The sequence below is a fragment of the Rhagoletis pomonella genome, unplaced genomic scaffold (genome assembly GCF_013731165.1).
Source record: "Rhagoletis pomonella isolate Grant_MI unplaced genomic scaffold, Rhpom_1.0 Rhpom_scaffold_00001, whole genome shotgun sequence".
In the NCBI taxonomy this organism is placed as follows: domain Eukaryota; kingdom Metazoa; phylum Arthropoda; class Insecta; order Diptera; family Tephritidae; genus Rhagoletis; species Rhagoletis pomonella.
The window spans coordinates 72,139,288-72,162,198 of record NW_023458555.1 but is presented as its reverse complement, the minus strand read 5'-3'; the positions used below and the strand labels follow the sequence as shown (position 1 = coordinate 72,162,198).

Below are 22,911 nucleotides of genomic sequence, written 5' to 3'. Positions count from 1 at the left end.
CGTCTATCTTAATTTTTCAGTTAGCGCTCGCAAAAATAAGGATTTTGAATGAAAAAAAATTCCGCTACTTTTTTATAAACAATAAAGTATAACAAACAAATAAAAACAACCTAATAACCGATAGCGTACGTTGCTCGTGCTTTTACTTTATTTATTTAAAATGTTTATGATAAATAAATAATTATAATAATAATAAAAACAACCTTGTAGCCCATTGAGATTTACTAGAATAAAGTGCAAGTTTTCAGTAAGTAGAACTGACCGTTGATTTTTTGAAAGGTTTTTTTTTGTTGTGTACGGTGTCAGTAATTTTCTTCGATTATTTTTTATCAACGGTAAGTCCCAACTATTTCAAACTTGCACCTTCTTATACTGAGTTTATTGTTATAACTTTTTTGAAGTATGTATTACAGAGCACACATACATTCAAGTACACTTAATTTTAATTTACATTTACATTCCATTTGACATATGTACGTTCATACTATATTTATTCACGATGTAGCGAACAAAGGTGGCGCATTCCGCAAACCGCTACTTTGGTTCGCAGATTTTGACGATTCTCACTTAAGGTAAACCAAACCTAAAAAAATTTAAAAGCACTGAAATTCACTAATACTTTCACATAGACTACCTTTCTCAAATTTTCTTTAATTCCCTTTCTGAATCATATACACCCAAAAGATTTTTTTTTAAACTTACGCATGTTAAGAGAGGTAACCAGTTTCCTCTCTTAATGAATGCAAATTTACACAATGTGTTAATTAAATAAAACACTGCTTGTTTACTTTTACATACCCTACGTGTGGCGCGAACCAAATTTTAAATTTGTTTGTTGAATTCTAAACACTTAATGTTCATAATTTCAGAGTTTATACATAAAATATTTAAACGTTGCTCTAAAAAAAAGTTATTTAAATTTTCGAATAAAAAAAGAGGTAACCAGTATCCTCTCTTAATGTGTGCAAATTTACACACCGTGTAATAAAATTAAACACTGCCAGTTTAGTTTTACATATCAAATATGTCGCGTAGAGCAAAATTACACATAAAGTGTTTAAAATGGAGTAAATATGAGCACTTAATGTTTATTATTAGTAGCAAATGTATTTTTACTTTCAAAATCTCTGCAATTTTAAACATTTCATGTGCATAATTATGTGTATATCTTAAACATCTCATGTTTAAAATCAAATCTTGAACATCTTGTGCGTATATTTACACAGATTCTGGTTGAAAAATATACACTTTTACAGTAGTAGTTTTACATGCACTTTTTAAAGTGTATTTTTATTTTATACTTATATATATATTTATATTATATGTATATTTATTATCTTATACTTAAAACGTGTTTCGAAAAAAATGAAATATTAAGATAATTGACTTTTAGTTGAGAAATGTCATCGCCGTCGGGAATGCGCAATCTTGTAAATATTCTATCATTCTTGATATTTATTTATGTACTATGTGTGACGTACATACATATGTTCTAAGTATATAACACGATAAAAATTGGTTGCATTTGTTTGGAGTAGTTTAAAATATACATATGCATATACATATACATACATATGTATGTTTGCATAGTAAGTACATTAAGAATAATGGTGACACCTTGACTTCCACAGCATTTCATTTTTACGTAAGAGTAAGTTTTTTTCCGCTTGGTAAAATGCAAGATAAAGCACTGGCAGCTGTGGAAAAAAATAATGTTTGTTTTTTGTTAAATACACATTTGGTAGCTATGTTCCTACTTGAGATAAAAAAGCAAATATTCTGTGGAAGCGGTTAGAAGATAACTCGATTATACTTTGCTCTTCGTTGGATAACTTTTCTAACTAATCCAGACCATAGTAAAAATTTTGGACGGAAAATCTTCCTCGACTCATCGTAAAAAATCTTTATTTAACCTTACTCCAGTAAACATTTATTTTAACTTTAAAATTAGCAGAAACCGTTACAAACTATGTTTTTCGATAGCCTTCGCGATGAGCTACAGTACCTCTTATTTTGACTGTAATGTTTATTATTTTCATTTTAAAACTTATAAAAATAAAGACTTCAAAAAAAGGAGCAAACGTTTTTGTAGTGGCATTTATTCCAGCAAATGGATGCAAGTTTAATCTTAATCTCTTATCCGAGCGCACCGTAAAGTATCTTGAGTAAAGGCATATGTACTAAAGATGTAACCAGGGACTGAAAAGAACAGTTATTGTTTTTCAACAGTTAAACTTGGCCAGATAGTTTTAAGTTCGAAACAAAAGTGAATGTAAAAAATGAAAGAGGACTAAATAAATTGCTTTAAAACCGAAATGTTTAGAGGAAAGCCAGCTGTTGAAAAATCTAATATATAAAAATCTAACTGAATAAATAAATACCGCTAGGTGCAGGGGGCGTGGCACCTCACATACAAGTGAATTTTTCATACTGCATATCTCTGGAAGTGTTCATGGTAGAGTACTGGAACTTGGTATGTACAAGATATATAAAATCAGTCGCATAGTCATGAAGAAAAATTGGAGCTATTGGAAAATGGGGCGTGGGACCTCCCATGCAAAACGAATTTTTCATACTCCATATCTCCGAAAGTGTTCATGGTAGATTACTTGAACGTGGTATGAAGATATATGAAAACAATCCCATACTCTTAGAAAAAATTGGGGCTATTTTAAAAGGGGCGTGGTGCCTTTCAAACGCACTGAAGCTATTACGTGTCTTTGTATGCATATACACTTTTGCTAGGTTATTTAAGACGGAAATGGAAATATGCCTTCTGACAACCACCAAACCATAATATTATAAGATAAATGCATCACTGAAAATCATGAACGTGAACTGTTGGTGAAAATGTTGGACCAAAATGTTTCAATACAAAAATTTATGTTGGGCGGGACGAAGTTCGCCGGGTCTGCTAGTAAGTATTTCAATAAAAAATGTTATTTAATTACCATAGAACAAACCTTGCGTTAGATATATGAATTTCTTTTGTAATCGTTCATTATTTATGTTTAAAAGCTATTTCAGTCCTCTTTCATGTGTAACCAAATTTGTTTAATTTGGATAAGCGGTTGGCTTATTATCCGGAAAGGACTTTTATTTCGGATTTACAAATATCTGGCCAAGTTTAACTGTTGATAAAAAAATAACTGCTATTTTCGGTCCCTGGAAGTAATGGATATCCGGTAGCTCGCCGGTTTGCCGGACACCTGGCATAAATTTACTATGCGGCCGGATACAGGATATTGAGCTACTACCCGGCATCCTACCGGTGGGCTAGTTCCACAAAAGTATTTTAATCACTTATGTGTATTTATGTACATACAGTGACGAGCAAAACTGTAACATGGTTTAACACTTTTTGTTTCAGCCACCGCTATATTTCCAAGTTCTAACGACTTTCGTCCTTTTGTTGAATATCCTTGTTGGTACATCCCTACTCCCTCTCTCATAATGATTTGAAGTCAATACAACAACAATAAAAAAACCAGCAGACAAAAATGTAAATTAAGGCAGATGTTACAGTTTTGCACTCATATATTTTTATGAGCTTTTTAACAATTTTCACGAAAAAAAAGGACTACTAACACAATGTTCAGTACTCTTTTGCCTGTTTCAGTTCCTGGATGTGCTTTGGCATACCTTATTTGTATCTTTGTAAAAATTCTGGAGGTATATCCTTAGTTTGCTTTCACAGCTCATGTACTCGATTTTACGGACTTTGATACTTATTAAGCTGTGCTTTTAGTTGATTTCGCAAATTCTCGATGAGATTCATATACGCGGTTTGTGGAGGTCATTTCAAATTAGCAAATTTTTGCTTTTGTATCCAGTCTTTGCGAACAAATGCAGTATGTTTTGCGTGATTTTTCAGCAGAAACTCTCATTTTTCGACCACATCTTGCTAATTTTGTTGAAATATGAACAGATACTGTTCCTTACGCATAATGCGTACTAACGGACCAACAAAATTTTTGAAATACAACCCCAAACAATTAAGATCCTACCACTGTGATTCTCAGTTTGCAGTACATGATGCGCTTAGGCTTAATTTGGGTTTTTGATCCAATACCATGCCCGGCCATCTGATTGAAAGCGATTAATTTAGTCTTGTCAGACCAAATAACCTTCAGTTGAAACTTAAAAATATGTTTTTTATTGCATTCTGAACGGCCTAATATATCCCAATAGGCAACGGTTCGGTTTTCGTGCGATGCAGCGAAATGCTGCCACACTCGCACATGTATTATGATCAAATTTGCTTTTTTCTTCTTTATGGTGCCTTTGCGCTCAATTTGGCAATTCTTCGCCCCGCGGTCTATTGATTTGCATTAAAGTTTAATACCTTAAGCGCTTCTGTAATAGTGGCTGCATCGCTACTTGCTTCTAAGTTCACAAGATATCGTACCGTAATATGTTTTAACAGACTTCCTTTGTCCTTGGGAACACTTTAGGCTATATTTTTTCTAAGTCTTAACATTTTTAAGCAGAAAATTCCAAAATTTTTTGCCACTTTTCGTGCGGTTCCGCCTTTCCGCAGTAAATCTATTATTTGCGTTTATGGTTCCTGATTAACTATGTTATTTACTGGTGATCACTTCTTCAATAAATAACAATATAGAAAAAAGTCATCTGACTTCCAACTAAGTAAAAGATAACTGTCAAATGCAAAACTGAGAGTGAGTGCAAAACTGTAACATCTGCCTTAATTTACATTTTTGTCTGCTGGTTTTTTTATTGTTGTTGTATTGACTTCAAATCATTATGAGAGAGGGAGTAGGGATGTACCCACAAGAATATTCAACAAAAGGATGAAAGTCGTTAGAACTTGGAAATATAGCGGTGGCTGAAACAAAAAGGGTTAAACCATGTTACAGTTATGCTCGTCAGTGTAGGTACACAACCAGGGCTGGCTTTAGCAGCAATGACGCTCGCTCGCAATGACGGGCGTAAATGGAACGAAGCGCCATTTGATAATGCTTATTACCTCGGTTTCTTTTCTTATACAATCATCAGTTGCAGAAATAGTCGAAATAAAAAAATTCCAATTTTGAATATAATCAAAATTTTCTGATATCAATTAAAATACATGGGTTTTATTTTGCGTGCTTTGAGCAAATTTTTCGATAGTTTTGGACAAGTTAATCTGAGTAGCAATCTCGTTTTCGATAGATAAGATAGCAAAGCGTTTAATCTTTCTTGGGATACAGTAGATACTAGGTACGCTTTGATGAGCTTCGATTTCGAAGAACTTCGCGCTCTTCTGACAACAGTCACTGACAAAGTCAAAAGAATCCTGAGAGAAACCCAAACATTAGGAAATACATCGGAGACATTTTTCTTGATGAAATTCAAGAGCGTCTAATGCAGGTTTAATACGACACAATTGTTTCAACCTAGGCGAAATAATATAAGGTGGTGCTACCCGCGAAGTTAGATTTTCGCTGCGGTTGTACTGATTGCCAAAATGATGTATTTGTTGGAAATTTGTTTTGGTCAGAAAGGCGTGAGTGCAAAGAGCTTGAGATGCTGGCAGACAGGAATGCGGCTCGAAAATTCTATCAGAAACTAAGGTAGCAATCAAATGGTTTTAAGACCGAGGCTAGTTTCTGCAAAGATGAAGATGGAAATCTAGTAACAGATGCCCAGTATACACTTGAGATATGGAGGGAACACTTCTCAATGCTTTTTAATGGCGACACAGGTGGCGCGTTTGATGGAGGAGAACCCGAACCAATGTATGGGGACGAAGCTCACGTCCCTCAACTCGAGCAAGACGAGGTGAGAACAGCATTAAGCGGCTTAAGAACAACAAGGCCCCCGGAGCCGATGGTATACCGGCTGAGCTGTTCAAAGCCGGTGGCGAAGAGTTGGTGGGGCGTATGTACCAGCCTTTAAGTAGAATTTAGCCTGATTAATACATGCCCGAAGACTGGAATCTCAGCGTACTTTGCCCAATCCACAAGAAGAAAGATCCCGCCGTTTGCGCCAATTATCGCGGAATAAGCCTTCTTAATATTGCATACAAGGTCCTGTCGACGATACTGTGTGAAAGACTGACGCCGTTCATGAACCAGCTGATTGGACTTTATCAGAGTGGCTTCAGACCTGGTAAGTCCACCATTGACCAGATTTTCACAGCACGTCAAATACTGGAGAAGACACTAGATAAGCAAATCGGCACAGACCATATTTCTGTCGAATTTAAAGCTGCTTTTGATAGCACGAAGAGGAGATGCCTGTACGACGCCATGTCCAAATTTGGGATCCCCCCCAAAACTAATACGGCTATGTAGAGTGACGTTGAGCACAACATTTAGCTTCGTCTAAATTGTGAAGGACGTCTCCGCGCCGTTTGAGACTAAACGAGGTTTTAGACAAGGCGATTCATTCTCGTGCGACTTTTTCAATCTGATGCTGGAAAGCGTAATAAGAGCTGCTAAGGACTTCGTCTACCTAGGATCCAGCGTAAAAACCACCAACAAGTCAGCCTGGAGATCAAGCGATGAATAACTCTTGCCAACAGGTGCTACTTTGGGCTCGGTAGGCAATTAAAAGCAGAGCCCTCTCTTGACGAACGAAAATCACGCTCTACAAATCTTTCATCGTGCCCGTCCTTTTATATGGCGTAGAAACTTGGACGATGGCGAACAAAGATGAGAAGGCTTTGGGGGCTTTCGAGAGAACTATTCAACGCAAAATATACGACCCTGTTTTCGTGGACGACGACTTTTTAACGACATGGACATAGTTAAGGGCATAAAAATACAGCGATTGCGCTTCCTTCGACTCCGCCCCATGGGTGAACAATGAAAGCAAGGGCGCCCACGAACGCAATGGAAGGACCAAGTGCAGAAGGACCTGTCTGCGCTCGGGATAATCAACTGGCGCAAATTCGCTCAGTAGAGAAGCTTTTTAGTCTCGGCCCAAACCGATAAACGCTTGTAGTGTCAAATAAGAAGAAGCTTTTTTTTATGGGCTGCCTAGCGGCACCACCAGCTGGTATGAATTCGCCTCGGTTTCAGCTTTTCATAAAGCTCCTATCCATTTATGTCCGAATTCTCTTCAGTTGTGAGAGCGGTGATTAACTTATACCATATTGAATTATCTCAAAATTTTACTATGAATTTTGTCCGGCTAATTTTGTCGCTTCCGCGATAATGATTATAATATTTTTAAAATCGCAAAATTTAGAAAAAAATTTAACTTGAAATTTGACTAACTTAACTTATTATTGAAACTTGTTCATATAAAATTATAATTAAATAAAGAAAATTAAATTTTGTTTCAAACCATAGTAGCGACCCCTAACATTTTTTTAATCATTCTATTTTTGTGGATATCTTTATTTTGTACGTAGAAAGTTGATATTTTTTAAGGACCATACCAATGTGGGAATTATATACTTACCAAATATTACGAAACCCACCATTAAAAACGGTTGTATACAACCCATTTCCATGAATATAGGGAACAGCATATTTCCAGACAAAGCGCCCAAACGTCCAAACATCATAGCTATTGCCACGACCAGTGATCTATATATATATATGTAAATGGCATAAGAAAAAAATGTATCGATAAATAGGTGAAAACTGCATGGTTTGGGCATATATGTAATACTTCTATATTGGCAGTAAGCTAACTTCTCAATGTGTAAGCATTCCGAAATCATAGCGAGACAGTCTAGTACTGTTTTTGTTAATGTATTGTGTACTTGAGTGCAGTTTTTGTATATGTGTTGTGTACATGTTTATTTATAAACGTATGTGTTCCTTTTCTTTCGTACGTGTTTATTGATATATCTGTACTGTAGTGTTTTCGGACGGTACTAGCTCTTACTGCCAATATAGGAGTATTACATATATGGGTTTGGGACTCCAAGAAAAATTTATAGCTTGCTGATTTGTTTTTTTCCATGCTTTTAGTCACTAAATTTTTATTTTTGGTTACATATTATATACGTGATTGACTTCATAACATATGTAACCTTTAATTAGTGTTAACCAGACATCGAGTAACCGGCACTATAGGCCTTTTGTCCAATGTCTGGTTATCACTACCTCCCAGTTAAACATCATTATCGACGTTGTCGACATCATGCATATGACATGTGACCGACAAAGCAGTCGTTGTATTTTACCGGAGCATATACCTTCGGTTTGTGTTAACCGGACATTGAACAAACGGCCCTAATACCCCCATTCACTTGACAAGCGCTTTAGACATTTTACCATACAAAACTAACAACAAAAATCACGCAGCTGGTTGCGTTTGCACAGCGTTCGTTTAAATGCATACAGAGTTCAGTATGATTGTTATACAAAAAGTTATCTAAAAGCACAGGCAGACGGACGCGTTGATCCGGATCAAATCGTTAATTCTGAATTCTCTCGAGAATTAACCACAGTTGATCGGCATTAATGCAGATCAGGGGAATTTTAAATTACAGCAGGGCCAAAACGGCTGGATTTTATCTATTGCTCAAGTAATCAAACAAAGTAGCCGAGCTTGGCATCCGCGGTAGCCGAGCGGTAATAGCTACCGTAGCACCCAATTTCGATCCTCGGTTTTATTTTTGTTATTTGATTTTTATATTTTATTTTACTTTATTTTGTTTTATTTTCATTTGCTTTATTTTATTTCCCATTATTTATTTTATTATTAGTTAATCTACATTTTTAGAGTTTAATTTTATAAAAAAAGTCAGCAACTAACTAAAAACATTTTTAAAAATTTTATAAGTTATACTTGAATGCATTAAAAATAATTAGTAGATTAAAATTCTACAGTCAATCCACACTACTGCCGTCTGCCAAGATATAGTTTTGTTCATATCAGCTGCGCCGTTAATCAGGATCAGCGTTACCGTCTGTCTATGCTTTAAGACACAATATAGTTGGGATTGTATAGCAAAGAACTAGCCTAGAAATCTACCTCATCGGTGGTAGTTTCCAATTGATATGCATATACATACAAGCTGTTGGATGGTCCTGTATTCAATATGAGCATCGTTATTACTGCGCCTAAAGATACTACCACTGCACAGCAAAATATTATTTGCATGCATTCTTATGGAACATACCATACTGCGCTGCAGCGGAACTGCACAACACGACACTGTACAGCAAAGTGGACCTACATATTAGCCAAAATGTCGTTCTGTGGCACGTAGTTCCGCTGTAGTGAAGTAGCCGTGTGGTTTGACCTTAAATCAGTGATGCTCAGAGAGAGCTTTTACTCCATCCGAGCTCATATGAAATCTACAGCGGGCTTTTAAGACCTTAAATGTTGATATTAATATATGTATTTCTCAGGGTTAGCCTGCACTAAATATGAAATGCAATAAGACTACGCACTTGAAATATATTACCACTAAGTGCATAGTGGTACTGACAAATTGGTTTCGCTTCCAATATGCACTTAGTGGAAATGCATTTCAAATTTCACTACGACTATATGGTAGTGGTGTGCAATGGGGTATAGCCGTTATGCCGGGTATGCAGTTACAGTTGCACGTCTATACTCTTGCGTCATTGTTCACGCATTCTGGGCAAAGTGAGCACCCCCGGTCCTAGATGCAGTAACCAACGCGATTTGAGCCTTGGGTCACAGCATAAAGAGGGGGAGCTTCGGTGGGGCCACTACGACTTATTCGGTGTAAGAGCTCACAGAAGTCTGCAGCGTCTGTTCTCCAGTTGGTGCCGCCACAAGCGGGTAGCTGTCTTGGAGCAAGCGGCTCGCTATATAAACGTGTATTCGGTTGCGAAACCATCCCCGCCCCAACAATGGGTTGTAAAAACAGGCTTCAAAAATAAGCACAAAGCCTCGGATGAGACCCTCCCTTGGATGACGACCACGGCAAACCTTTAAACTTTTGCGGACCCTTACACCCTAAAGCTGCTTTTTTCATCTTTTGTTCGATCTGGACTGGAATACGCTGGGTTTATTTGGAGACCATTTTCACAATTCTCTATTGACAGACTTGAACGTGTGCAAAAGGTTTTCCTGAAATTTGCTCTTCGTTCTCTGAAATTCGATGATCCTATACCTTCTTACAATTCACGTTTGCTTCTTATTAATATCCAGCCTCTAGAAACGAGAAGAACTATTCTTTCGCTTTCCTTTGTATTTGATATAATTAATGGGACTGCTGACTGCCCCTCCTTGTTGCATAATATCAATTTTCTTGTTCCACTGAGAACTCTACGCAACTTTAATCAATTCTATCCGGATAAAGTCAAAACTAATTATTCAAGGAATGCTCCTCTGTCGCGTGCTGTCTGTGAATTCAAGGAGATATTGAATTCTGTCGGCCATGATTTCTCATTATCCAAAAAGTCTTTTATTTCTTTGTTATATTCTGTTCTTTGATACATTATTGTATTTTGTTATTCTGATATTTGTTAATTTGTTTATGTTTAAGTTTTCAAAATCTTCTCTGTCTGTAATTTCAAATTTCTAGTTTTAAATAGTCAGTAAGAACTTTGTTCATTGACTTTATGAAATAAAGGACAAAAGCTGACATCACCGCCACCCAAGAAATACGTTGGACGAGACAAGGCAAAATATGTCTGGGACCTTGCGACGTCTACTACAGCTGCCATGTAGAGGAGCGCTAATTCGTCCCAATACGATAAACCTTGGAACATATCCGCGAGAAAAATATCGACACTCACCACCTATTTGTCGACCTCAAAGCCGTTTTCGATGGCACTAAAAGGAGTTGGCTATACGCTGCGATGTCTGAATTTGGCATCGCCTCGTCACTGATAAAGCTGTATAAAATAACGTTGAGCAATACCACCAGCTCCGTCATAATTGGGAAAGATATCTCTAGGACGTTTGCTATCAAAAGGGGTTTCGGAGAGGGCGACTCTCTTTCACTGAGAATCTCCTTTACTTGAGAACCGTCATTAACACCGATAATAGTGTCAGCATCGAAATTCAACGAAGAATCACTCTTGCCAAAGAGTAATACTGTGGAATGTGTAGGCAATTAAGGAGTAAAGTCCTTACGATGTACAAAAACCACACTCTATAGACACTCATGTGATGGTATATGGCTTAGATGCATGGACAATGACAACATCCGATGAGAAGGCTCTTGGAGTATTTGAGAGAAAGATTTCTCGGAAGATTTAGGGGGCTTTAGGCGTTGGCGACGGCGAGTACCGCAGACGATGGAATTATGTATGTGCTGTGCGGGCTTTACAATGACATAGACATAATGCAGCAAATAAAAATACAGCGGCTGCGCTGGCTTGACCATGTCGTTCGAATGAACTCCTACGCTCCTGCTCTGAACGTATTCAACTCTGAACCCGTTGATTATCGCAGAGGAAGAGGGAGGTCCTCTCTGCGATGGAGAGACAGTATGGTGAAGGACTTAGCTTCACTTGGCATTTCCAATTGGCGTCAGTTGGCATAGAAGAGAAACCACTGGCGAGCTATGTTGAACTCAGCCAAAATCGCTTCGGCGGTACACATTTTTGAGCAAACCTGTTGTAAGGAAATGGTTATTAAATATTACAGTAATAGTGAAATTTTCGTCCCTTACCGCTCACCATGTAATGTATGTAGTGCTAATGAAATTTGAAATGCACTATCACTAACCATACAGTAATAGTGAAGTTGAAATGCACAATCACTAACCATATTGTGGTAGTGAAATTGAAACACACTACCACTAACTATATAGTGGTAGTGAAATTTGGAATGCAGTTCCACTTACCATATAGTGGTAGTGAAATTTGAAATGCACTATCACTAAAGCCCTAGTGGCAGTGGAAATTTCGATTTTGTGCATTTTGCCCAACCCTGTACACTGTACAGTATTTTAATTGCACTCTTGTCACTATTGTTTTTATTCAACAGTACACAATGGCTTTGTACATTGCTGTTTCTTGATTCTCTGTATGCGCTGCACACTCACCTCCTTAATCTAGAACCCGAATTTTCGTAATTCGTAATTCGTAGCTACGCTACGAAAACCGAAAAATCCACATGCTGCAACCCTTGCGGAAACATATGCAGAATTGCCAGCTATCAGTTGTTTTTCGAAGACAGCTGAATGAAGGAAAACAAAGTGGAAAGGAATTAAAAAAACGCTCATGAAGTGCTTATTTATAGTAAAATTTTTTGATTTTACACATTTTGAAGAGAACGATGGATTCTATTGCATTTGCAATTATAGCAGCGGAGCAAGAGCGCGCTATGGAAAGGATTTCACAAAGATCTATGCGCATCTATGCCAGCTTCTGGTTGAATTGCTGAACCACAAGCCAGAACTCCTCCTATGCCGGAAGAACTGGTTCTCAATCCAGTTAATGCAATAACAGCTTCTTCCAAGCCATTGAAAATATGCACTTCGTTAGGTCCACCACTTGTTGCGCTTGCTTCTGCCTTCGGCCGCGCATAGGGATTATAACCCTTACTAAGTAGGATTCTCCTTTCTGTGTTGCCGGAGAAGAGGGGGTTCCGCATGTCAAAGGTATACGCCATTCACAACATTTTTGCGCAGAACCCACTACGAAATTTCCAAAAAAGTGCATAGTGCAAACCAAATTTATTAATAAGCTAGTGGTCGGAAATTTTAAACGTTTATTTTAAATAAAATTTTAATCCCTTGGTTACACTTGTATGTTAAAGTTTTGGATTCGGGTTATGCGTTTGGACACAACAACCGAAAATCAGTGTAAAATACCTAAACCGAATCCAAGTTTCTCGATAAGGGACACCAAAGATTCTTTTTTGCTCGTTTATATAAAGCAGTGGATAAAAATATACGTATATGCGAAAGGCAAATTTATCTGTTTAAATGTAAAAGACTAATATTTCCTGCAAACACATATCGATTTACATCTTTTATCTCGCCTCCGACACAGATTTTTGTTTTCGTACAAAGTTACGCAAAAAAGCTTACTTTCGAAAGTTCGAAAATACGATTCGGATTGCAGCATACTATTTCTACGAATCGTAGCAAAATCCAAATACGAAAGAGTTGCAGAATAGGGATGTCAACTTCAATGACAAGGACAATCAACACCCGCGTTTGAGGAGAATACTTCTAAGCGTATTGCGCACATGTGTAGTTCATACAAGCGAATCTGTTTAATCTTTGTATTCTGGAAAGTTTTCGAAAAACTACTCCTGAAAAAATGTAAACACATGCTAGCGCAAAACAATACAAACCTCAGCATCAGTTTGGGTTTCAGGAAAAACATGGAACCGTAGAGTAGGGATGGGCGGCAGAACAGCTCGCGCGCAGCAGCGCGGACAAGCAGGTGCTTGATGCGGGGTAAAAATTTAGAACCGAAAGGGTAAGCAATAGCCGTGTATGTATATTAACCCATTTTATGCAATGTATATTGCCAAAGGCTACTATATTCACCTCTTTGTTTATAAAGGAACAATTTCTAACCATATTTGTAGTCTATTTATTAAAAATAATTCAACATCATGAAATACGGACCAATTTAATTTTTTTTATTAATAAATCAATAAAGTTTAAATTGATTATACATATGTAAAAAATAGTATGTGCTAATTCATACAGGCGAACAATAACGTGTTGACGATCTTGCTTGCGCGTGTGTCAGTAATGAAATTGATGGTACAATTGTACTTTTTTGGTACATTTTGAATTCCAAAAGTACATTGGTACTACATCGACGTTTTTGATACAATTTTGTCAAAATACGGCGCTACGAAAAATTCTCTCGCAATACCATTGTGTATACTTGGAAATTGGAATTTCTGTGGATGAAAATATTATCATCTTTTTCTACCTCATAGAAGTAAATACGTGGTGTTTCTTGCAAAATGTTTTTTGTGAAACTTCGATTGCGTTAAACGTAACTGTTTTTTGTAAAGTTTTTGTGTTACATGCATTTAATAAACACGTACGCTTTTTTTGATTACCTTGATATATTTATTTGTATTGGTAACTTAGAGTACAACTCCACTCAACATACGTATGCTGTTATATGGGAAGAGGAGGGGGAAAGACATGGGAAAGTTGGAAAGGGTGAGCGGGTAGGAACAGGACGATGACATATATAGCGTCTTGTAGGAAAAATGCTCCGTGCTCACCACGAAGCTCCTTAAGCGAATTATATCTATTCTCATCGAGAGTCTGGAAGAAATGCGACCCGACGTGCTTGACCCTCAGTTTCGCAAAGGCACGACTCCAGAGCATCAGGTGTTGAGATAATTCCATACCACTATTCACCATACAGCTGGTGCAGTAAGGATCATCGATGATATTCAGCCTTACTGCATGCTTACCTATAACGCCATGACCAGTTAGAACGCTCACAAGAAGTGAGAACTTCTTAGTCTCACGAGCTCCTTGGACCGCCCCTGGTCTACACGTGGTCAGAAGGACTTAGCCACCTTGCATCTAAAAGGTCTTTGCCCAGCGCATGCTGAGCTGCCTAAATGCCCATCTGTCCAGAAGGAGACCGCAAGAGATCAGCGGAGCACCCAGACCTTGAGCAATTTCTCAAGGGTTCCCTGTATTGCCAGCTCATCGGCTACGCAGTTACCCATGATTTCGCAATGACCCGAACCCAAATGAGCTTAATAGCGTAGTTATCCGATGCGGTCGATAAGGAAGTACTACCAGTCCTCACCGTTTTCTAACGAACCAACAAGGGTCCAAGAGCTGCTTGGCTGTCGAAATAGATATTCACCTACATAAAATGGGTTACACTAGAGAGCAAACAATCCGAAGCCTCCCGTATTGCGGCTACCTGTGCTTGGAAAACGCTACAGTGATCCGGTTGCCTGAATTGCAGATTGATGAAGAGTTTTTTCTGTTTACACTTTTGAATCTAAACGAAAATTTGAGCAGCTGTTCGGATAGCTTGAAAATTGCTGCAAACTATACTGGATATTTTCCTCTTGTGAGATAACAGATGACATTTCACGGAAATTTTGTTGCTGGATATGTTTTACTGGAGATGTTAAACGCACGTACCAATAGAGATATTTACCTAATTTAAAAACATATGTGTTTATATGTATGTATGGTCTTTTAAATGTTGGTACTTTTTCGGCTGATTTAGTACTTTTTTTTTGGCCATTTGGTACAAAACTCAAAAACCTATTTATCATCCCTGGCATGTGTTCGTAAATAAGAGAGCCGAGCGCTGCTACTTGGCTCAGTCGGTAGAAAACCGTCATATGAAAAGGTTGTTTTGCGCATGATTGTCCTTTTTTCCAAGCAAATTCCTAACGAAAAATTTTCTGCGCAATAACAACCCCTCCCTTTGAAAATTTGTGACCAACTGAACGCTGACAATGCAAAAGTGAATTACAAAACAGCTAATATGCTAATATGTTTCTGCCGTCCCGCTAGATTAATAAACAACAAGTAAGAAAGTCTAATTTCGGGCGGAGCCGATAATTAAATACCCGGCGCAAGTATCTAATATATGACTTTCACCTTTCCGAAAGCTACCGCTACATGGTAAGCCGGGTGTATCAATTTTGAGTAAATTAGCGTCTTCAAATTTCGAAATATTGAAGTTTCAAGCATTTCTGAAACTTACCGTTATATGAGAAGCGGCCTCAATTTAAGTCCCATTTCAATAATTTTCGATGTTTTGCTTATATGTGGCAAGCACAATAACCGTACCGAGTTTGGTACAAATTGGTAGAACGGTTACCGAGATACTTATATGTGATCATAAGTGAGCGGTGCCACGAACATTTTCCAAAATTTTATCATAAACGTGTTTCTTGGTTAAGAATTGTTCCAAGCATAAATTTTGAATAAATTAGCTTTTATATTTACTGATTTATCGAAGATTTTGTATTTCTCTAAATTACCGTTATATGGGATGTGGGCGTAGTTATTGTCCGATTTAAAAAAATTTCGGGGATTTGGTATGGTGTACTAAGGCCAACAACTGTGCCAAGTTCGGAAGAAATTGGTGCAGCGGTTACCAAGATATACACATTTTCCAAAAATTTATAATATTATTTTTTTTTTGTCTAAAAGTTTAAATGCAAATATCAATTTTGAGTGAATAATCTCCAGTAGTTACCAAAATATCGCAGTTTTCGTATTTCTGAAAATTACCGTTATATGGGATGTGGGCGTGGTTATTGTCCAATTTAAAAAAAATGTTGGCCATTTAGTATGCTGTACCAAGGCCAACAACTTTGCCAAGTTTGGAAGAATTTTAGTCCGATTTCACTAATTTTCAACATTTTGCTTATATGTGGCAAGCACAATAACCACACTGAGTTTGGTACAAATTGGTAAAACGGTTACCGATATACATATATGTGATCATAAGTGGGCGGTGCCACGCCCATTTTCCAAAACTTTACCATTAACGTATTTCTTGGTAAAGAATTGTTTGCAATCATCAATTTTGAATAAATTAGCTTCAATATTTACTGATTTATCGAAGATTTTGTATTTCTCTAAATTACCGTTATATGGGATGTGGGCGTGGTTATCGTCCGATTTTAAAAATTTTCGGCAATTTTTTTTGCTGTGCCAAGGCCAACAACTGTGCCAAGTTTCGAAGAAATTAGTGCAGCGGTTACCGAGATATACACATGTAACCATAAGTGGGCGTGGCTACGCCCATTTTCCAAAAATGTATAACACTCTTAGTTTTCGTGTAAAAATTGTTGTAATTATTAATTTTGAGTGAATAATCCTCAGTAGTTACTAAAATATCACAGTTTTCGTATTTCCGAAAATTACCGTTATATGGGATGTAGGCGTGGTTATTGTCCGAATTTTTAAATTTTCGGCCATTTAGTATGTTGTATCAAGGCCAATAACTGTGCCAAGTTTGGAAGAAATTGGTGCAGCGGTTACCAAGATATACACATGTAACCATAAGTGGGCGTGGCTCCGCCCATTTTCCAAAAATTTACAATATTCTTATTTTTCGTCTAAAATTTATTGCAAATATCAATTTTGAGTGAATAATCTTCAGTAGTTACTAAAATAGCACAGTTTTCGTATTTCCGAAAATTACTGTTATATGGGTTGTGGGCGTGGTTATGGTCCGATTTTTTAAATTTTAGGCCATTTAGTATGCTATACCAAGACCAATAACTGTGCCAAGTTTGGAAGAAATTGGTTCAGCGGTTACCAAGATATACACATGTAACCATAAGTGGGCGTGGCTCCGCCCATTTTTCAAAAATTTATAATATTCTTATTTTTCGTCTAAAAGTTATTGTAAATATCAATTTTGAGTGAATTATCTTCAGTAGTTACTAAAATATCGCAGTTTTCGTATTTCTGGAAATTACCGTTATATGGGAAGTGGGCGTGGTTACAGTCCGATTTCGCCCATTTTCAATACCAACCTACCTTGAATTGAGGGAAACCTACGTACCAAATTTCGTTGAGATGTCTCAATTTTTGCTCGAGTTATCGTGTACACGGACGGACGGACAGACGGACAGACGGACGGACAGACAAACATGGCTTAATCGACTTCTTTTTTCATCCTGATCATTTATGTATACATTTGTCTATATCTATCTCGATTCGTTTTGGCTGTTACAAACAACCGTTATGTGAACAAAATTAATATACCCTTGTGCACAAGTGCGCTCGGGTATAAAAATTGGTCATAAGAATGTCGTCTTCGTTTTCATGACTGTTGAGCTCATTGGAGTTTGTAAAATGTAGTCAATGCAAAACTTATTTGCACTTTTATGTCCATACCTGCAATTAAAAGAAAAACAAATAAAGTATATGCACAAGTGCTGTCAAATTAAATACACACCTTTGATTTAATCAAAATGTATATACATACACTTCATTTTGCATCGTTAAAAATTAAAATCTTCAAATCATTAAATATATATATATATGCATACATGCAGCTTCTTTCATACTAGCTGAGCCGAAGATGCCTAGAAATATTCGACAACTATATAATACTATCAGAATAGCTTTCCCGCCATGTTCAGTGCTTATTTAGTCTGGATACGAAAATCTTTTGATACTCATAAGTATGTATGATGTCTTGATTTGTCCAAAGTTTTGGTGCTTTTAGGAAAGTTGGCAGCCATGGGGTCTCACATTCGTGAGTACTCACATATACTTGTTCTCTCATTCCGATCGCACATACAGATGCAATTCGCGCAAAATTTTCTGTGCCCCCCGGGCATAATTACCTCATCTCATCGACCCAACGGTTTGCACATTTGCCCGCGGTTTGCACGTTTGGGCATTTTGCCCGTATGTGCCCATCGCTACCGTAGAGTATAGTTGTCAAACTATAGATAGCGCTATCGATAATATCGATAGCTTTTATTTCTATTACTATCGATACTTTTACCCACTTCTATAGTTGTTCCCTGTTGACAATGCTACGCATTTCCAACCATACAAAGTATGTTAGAAAATCTTTATATGTGGGATATAAAGAAATTTTCGAAAAGAAAACAGATTTTTAGCAACTTCAAACTTGCACTTTCTTATATTAAAATTTGGATATAAAACTGCGTAGCAAACATTTTTCTAGAAATTCAAATAAAATGCTTAAGATTTTGATGAAAATGTTGATTTTTCCAAAATTTGTAAAAAAAATTATGTAAATTTAGATTTTTATGGTTTCGGTGATGTACGCCCAGTTTGTTAACCGAGTTTTAAAACGGTACAAAACTCGATTTAGTTGAATCTAGATTTATTAACCTACTTCCAAAAAAGGAGGAGGTTTTCAGTTCGTCGGAATATTTTTTTTTTAATTTTTTTTTTATGTATGTTACCGCATAACTTTGGACCACGTCAACCGGTAGAAAGGTAGTGTCTCAGAGGTGGTCCCATACTAATTTGGTTTAGATCCGATCATTGGATCATGAATTATATATACATATATATATTTTTTTTCAAGTCGGGTTTTTTTTGCTAAAAATTACTTGTAATACGACGCTGTTTACAACGCGGCTAAACTTTTTCGATTTGTTCACAAAACCAGGGTTCGTGTTTGCACACACATACAATGAAGTATAAGTTCGGGAGAAACCGATCTTTATACATATATGTAGATACCCGGCACAGGTATTAAATATCGTTTTTACGCAAGAGTATTTTTCCCGATGTCAAACAGTTTCGATATATATGAGATATTGAAATAATTGGAGCAAGTTTGGTGGAAATCGATAAGGGGGCTATCAGTATACACTTGTGTATGTAGTCGTAAGTAGCTGGTGCCACGCCCATTTTACAAAAATCAATAATATTGTGTATTGTTAAGAAATTGTTGTAAGTTGGCGTGTTTAGTTATAGAAATATCGAATTTTTCGTATTTCTTAAATTTACCGTTATATGGAAGATGACGGTAATTTTAGGTCGACTTCAAAATTTTTCAACATATCACTTTTTGAGCCAAGGTTGATAAATGCACCGACTTTAGTTAACGAGATACACATATGTAGGCGTAAGTGGGCGGTGTCACGCCCATTTTCCCAAAAAATTTCCTAAGTATGTAGCATTTTCTGCTGAGAGGTCATTGTATATATCGATTTTGAGTAAACTAGCTGAAATAGTTACTAATTCATCGCCGTTTTCGTATTTCTGAAAATTACCGTTATATGGGAAGTGGGCGTGGTTCATGTCTCCTTTCAAAAATGTTCAATTCTTAGTAAGGATCTAAGCAATGTTTGTACCGAGTTTGGTGGGAATTGGTAAAGGGACCGCAGAGATACAGCATTGCATCGTAAGCGGGCGGTGCCACGCCCATTTTAAAAAAATTTCATAACTGTCTTATTTTATGCCAAAATTCTTGTACGCATGGGTATTATAACTTAACTCACATACCGATTGTTTGTAACAGGCAAAACGAATCGAGATAGATATAGACAAATGTATACATAAATACTTGGAATGAATAGGGAAGTCGATTAAGCCATGTCTGTCTGTCCGTCCGTCTGTCCGTCCGCCCGTGTACACGATAACTCGAGCAAAAATTGAGATATCTCAACGCAATTTGGTATGTAGGTTTCCTTTTATCCAAGGTAGGTTGGTATTGAAAATGGGCTAACTATTAAAGATTATTCACTCAAAATTGATATTTACAATACATTTTTGACGAAAAATAAGAATATATAAATTTTCGGGAAATGGGCGTAGCCACGCCCACTGTGCACATCTTGCTAACCGCTGCACCAATTTCTTCCAAACTTGGCACAGTTGTTAACCTTGGTATTACATACGAAATGGCCGAATTTTTAAAATCGGACAATAACCACGCCTACAGCAACAATTCTTTACCAAGAAATACGTTTATGATAAAATTTTGGAAAATGGGCGTGGCACCGCCCACTTATGATCTCGATAGCCGTTCTACCAAACTCGGTATGGTTATTGTGCTTGCCACATCAAAGCAAAACGTTGAAAATTATCGAAATCGGAATAAAAATACTTCCGCTTTTCATATAACTGTAAATTTCAGAAATCTTGAAACTTCAATATTTCGAAATTTAAGGACGCTAATTTTCTCAAAATTGATACACCCCGGCTTACCTTGTAGCGGTAGCTTTCGGAAAGGTGAAAAACATATATTTAATACCAGCGCCGGGTATTTAATGTTCGGCTCCGCCCGAACTTAGACTTTCTTACTTGTTCGTTATTAACAATATAACAACCAAATAACATCCCATTAATTTAACAAAAAATAACGAATAGACTTTTAAATACATATAGTATTATCAATATAAAAATTCATTACTTTAAAACAAATCAAAGGTATTACGTATGTATGCACAGCTGTGCTCACGAAAATAGTAGTAAAATGTATTGACAGGTTTTGAAATTTTTTTCTTTCCTTACTTAATTTAATTTTTTTATAAAAATATAGTTAATTCTATAACAAGTGAGTTGAAGTCTCAAACTTTCTAGAAAATTTATAAAAATTGAGAAAATTAAGTAGAGGACGAGCTCGAGTCAGAATCTGCTTTCACATTTTAAGCTACGAATTTAAAACATATTTAGTTGGTGTGCTTATAAAATACAACATTCAGTTTGCACCTTTTCCAAATTTTTAGAACTTACATTGCACCGTAGGAGTAGTCGTCTTAAGTTTGACATACTGACAGCCGATTTCTCAGTGGATGTTTAATTATAATCAAAACATTATCTCTTATTGTCATCCTCTCAGTGTACTTAATATATGATTAACTCACCACCACCTTTCATAAATTTAGTAATGGCGAAACCAGCTTTTCCTGTAAAGCCTGCAAATCGTGAAGTTGGGTTGGGTTAAATCCAAACAGTTTGTTATTTTGCGAAATCCTAGGAAACGAAACAATTGCAAGCTGACACCTTTTTAATAATTGTTTCAATCTGCTCACACGTATGAGTTGTCAAAAATCATTGTTTTGAACATATAAACCTCAAGCAAATGTCAATTACACCAATTTACAAAAGTAATTATTAAATGTAAACATCAGTACAAAATCAGTACAAACTCAAAAAATCAGTAGATTTTGCGTACTGATTTCGGGCTCTTAAAAATCAGTACAATGGAAAAAAATCAGCACATGTACTGATTAAATTAGCGCATCTGGCCACCCTACCGGGGGGGAAACAGAAAATTTTGCGCGAATTGCATCTGTATGCAGCGTTTCCAGGTTGACGTTTTTAACGTCATTTGGACGTTTTTTGTATCCTGCTGACGTTTGGACGTTTTTTTGTGTAAAAAATTACGTTTTTTTACTTCCTAGTAACTTTTCTCTGTTACTAAATCTTCTAAGTAGAACTGATTTTGAATTATTTTCTTAATAAATCTTTACAAGCTTTGTGTTTTGCAGCAGCTGCTTCAAAATATATTTATTCTTTGGACACAGATGACTTAAATACGATGCATGCCAAGCGTAAGCGCGTTTTTTTGGATTCTTGGACTAAGGATCCGGTGTTCAAAGGCAGGTTGTGTAAACACTTGAGGTTACGAGGCTTATTGCAATGTTTGCAATTGCATATTAAAAGCCAAATCAGGAGCTGATCTATTGCAACACGCACGCTCGCAAAAGCACCAGAAAAGCTGTAGCAGCATAAAAGGTCAGAAAAAAGTAGGAGACTTTTTAAGACTTCATTGAAAATGTAATGAACGCAAAAGAGGCTGAAATATTGCTATGTTCCTTTTCAGCAGAACATAATTTAGCATTTTCGACAACCGACCCCCTACCAAATGTCTACAAAAAAAATTTTTAAAATCAACGCGAATCTTTAGCCCCTTTAAACTTGCACATTATTGCCCTAAAATCTAATGGGCTATCAATCTGCATACTCAAAAAAATTCTAAAAAATCTAAATAAAAAGTTGAAATTCTAGGTGAAGTGTTATGTAGCTGCATATTTGTACCCGGCGAGGCGGCATGCAGGCACGCTTGCATCCCAAGCTAGCTCGTCGGTTGGGGGGTGTCATTTCCGCCTGCCATGGTAGTTGCTACAGAAGCAATAAGTTAATCGTGCCTGGTGATATGGAGAAATACCAGTGCGGATGATCATAAATAACAAAGAAAAACAAGGAAAAGAGAGAAAGCACTATAGAGAAATGGTCCAGTCCCGTCCTGTCAGGTGGAGTCATCCTACCCTTCTTCTACGTGAACTCCACGCGAAGCCTTGGGCGTTGTCGCGACTCCTCCCCTTCTTACAACGCCCCCTAAGCCTGACAAAAGTCCGTCTATCAGTCAGTCAGTCATTTCACTTCAGTTGTCGTTGCGTCTTCACACTCCCTCTTCCCCTCTGTTGCACAAGTGCAACACCCACACCAAGAGCCGGTGTTTAGCACTCCATGGTTACGCTTAATACCTCTTCAAACGACAAAAATAATCAAACCATATTTTCTTCTCTATCTTTGCTCCACAGTGAATTGACAATTTTATTATAATTCTTTTCCTCTTTACTTATTCAAGTGTATAT

The 22,911-nt window shown here is 36.9% G+C and overlaps 1 protein-coding gene across 1 annotated transcript in view; it reads right to left on the bottom strand.

The window, feature by feature from the left end:
• Window positions 1-1,490: 1,490 nt before the first annotated feature.
• Window positions 1,491-22,911, bottom strand: part of LOC118747614 (synaptic vesicle glycoprotein 2B) — a gene marked incomplete at its 5' end in the record, with an annotated part of 295,474 nt that continues 274,053 nt past the window's right edge. Inside the window, 2 exon segments of the mRNA XM_036481666.1 lie at window positions 1,491-1,697; window positions 7,411-7,538. Coding sequence (XP_036337559.1) covers window positions 1,642-1,697; window positions 7,411-7,538 — 184 coding nt within the window.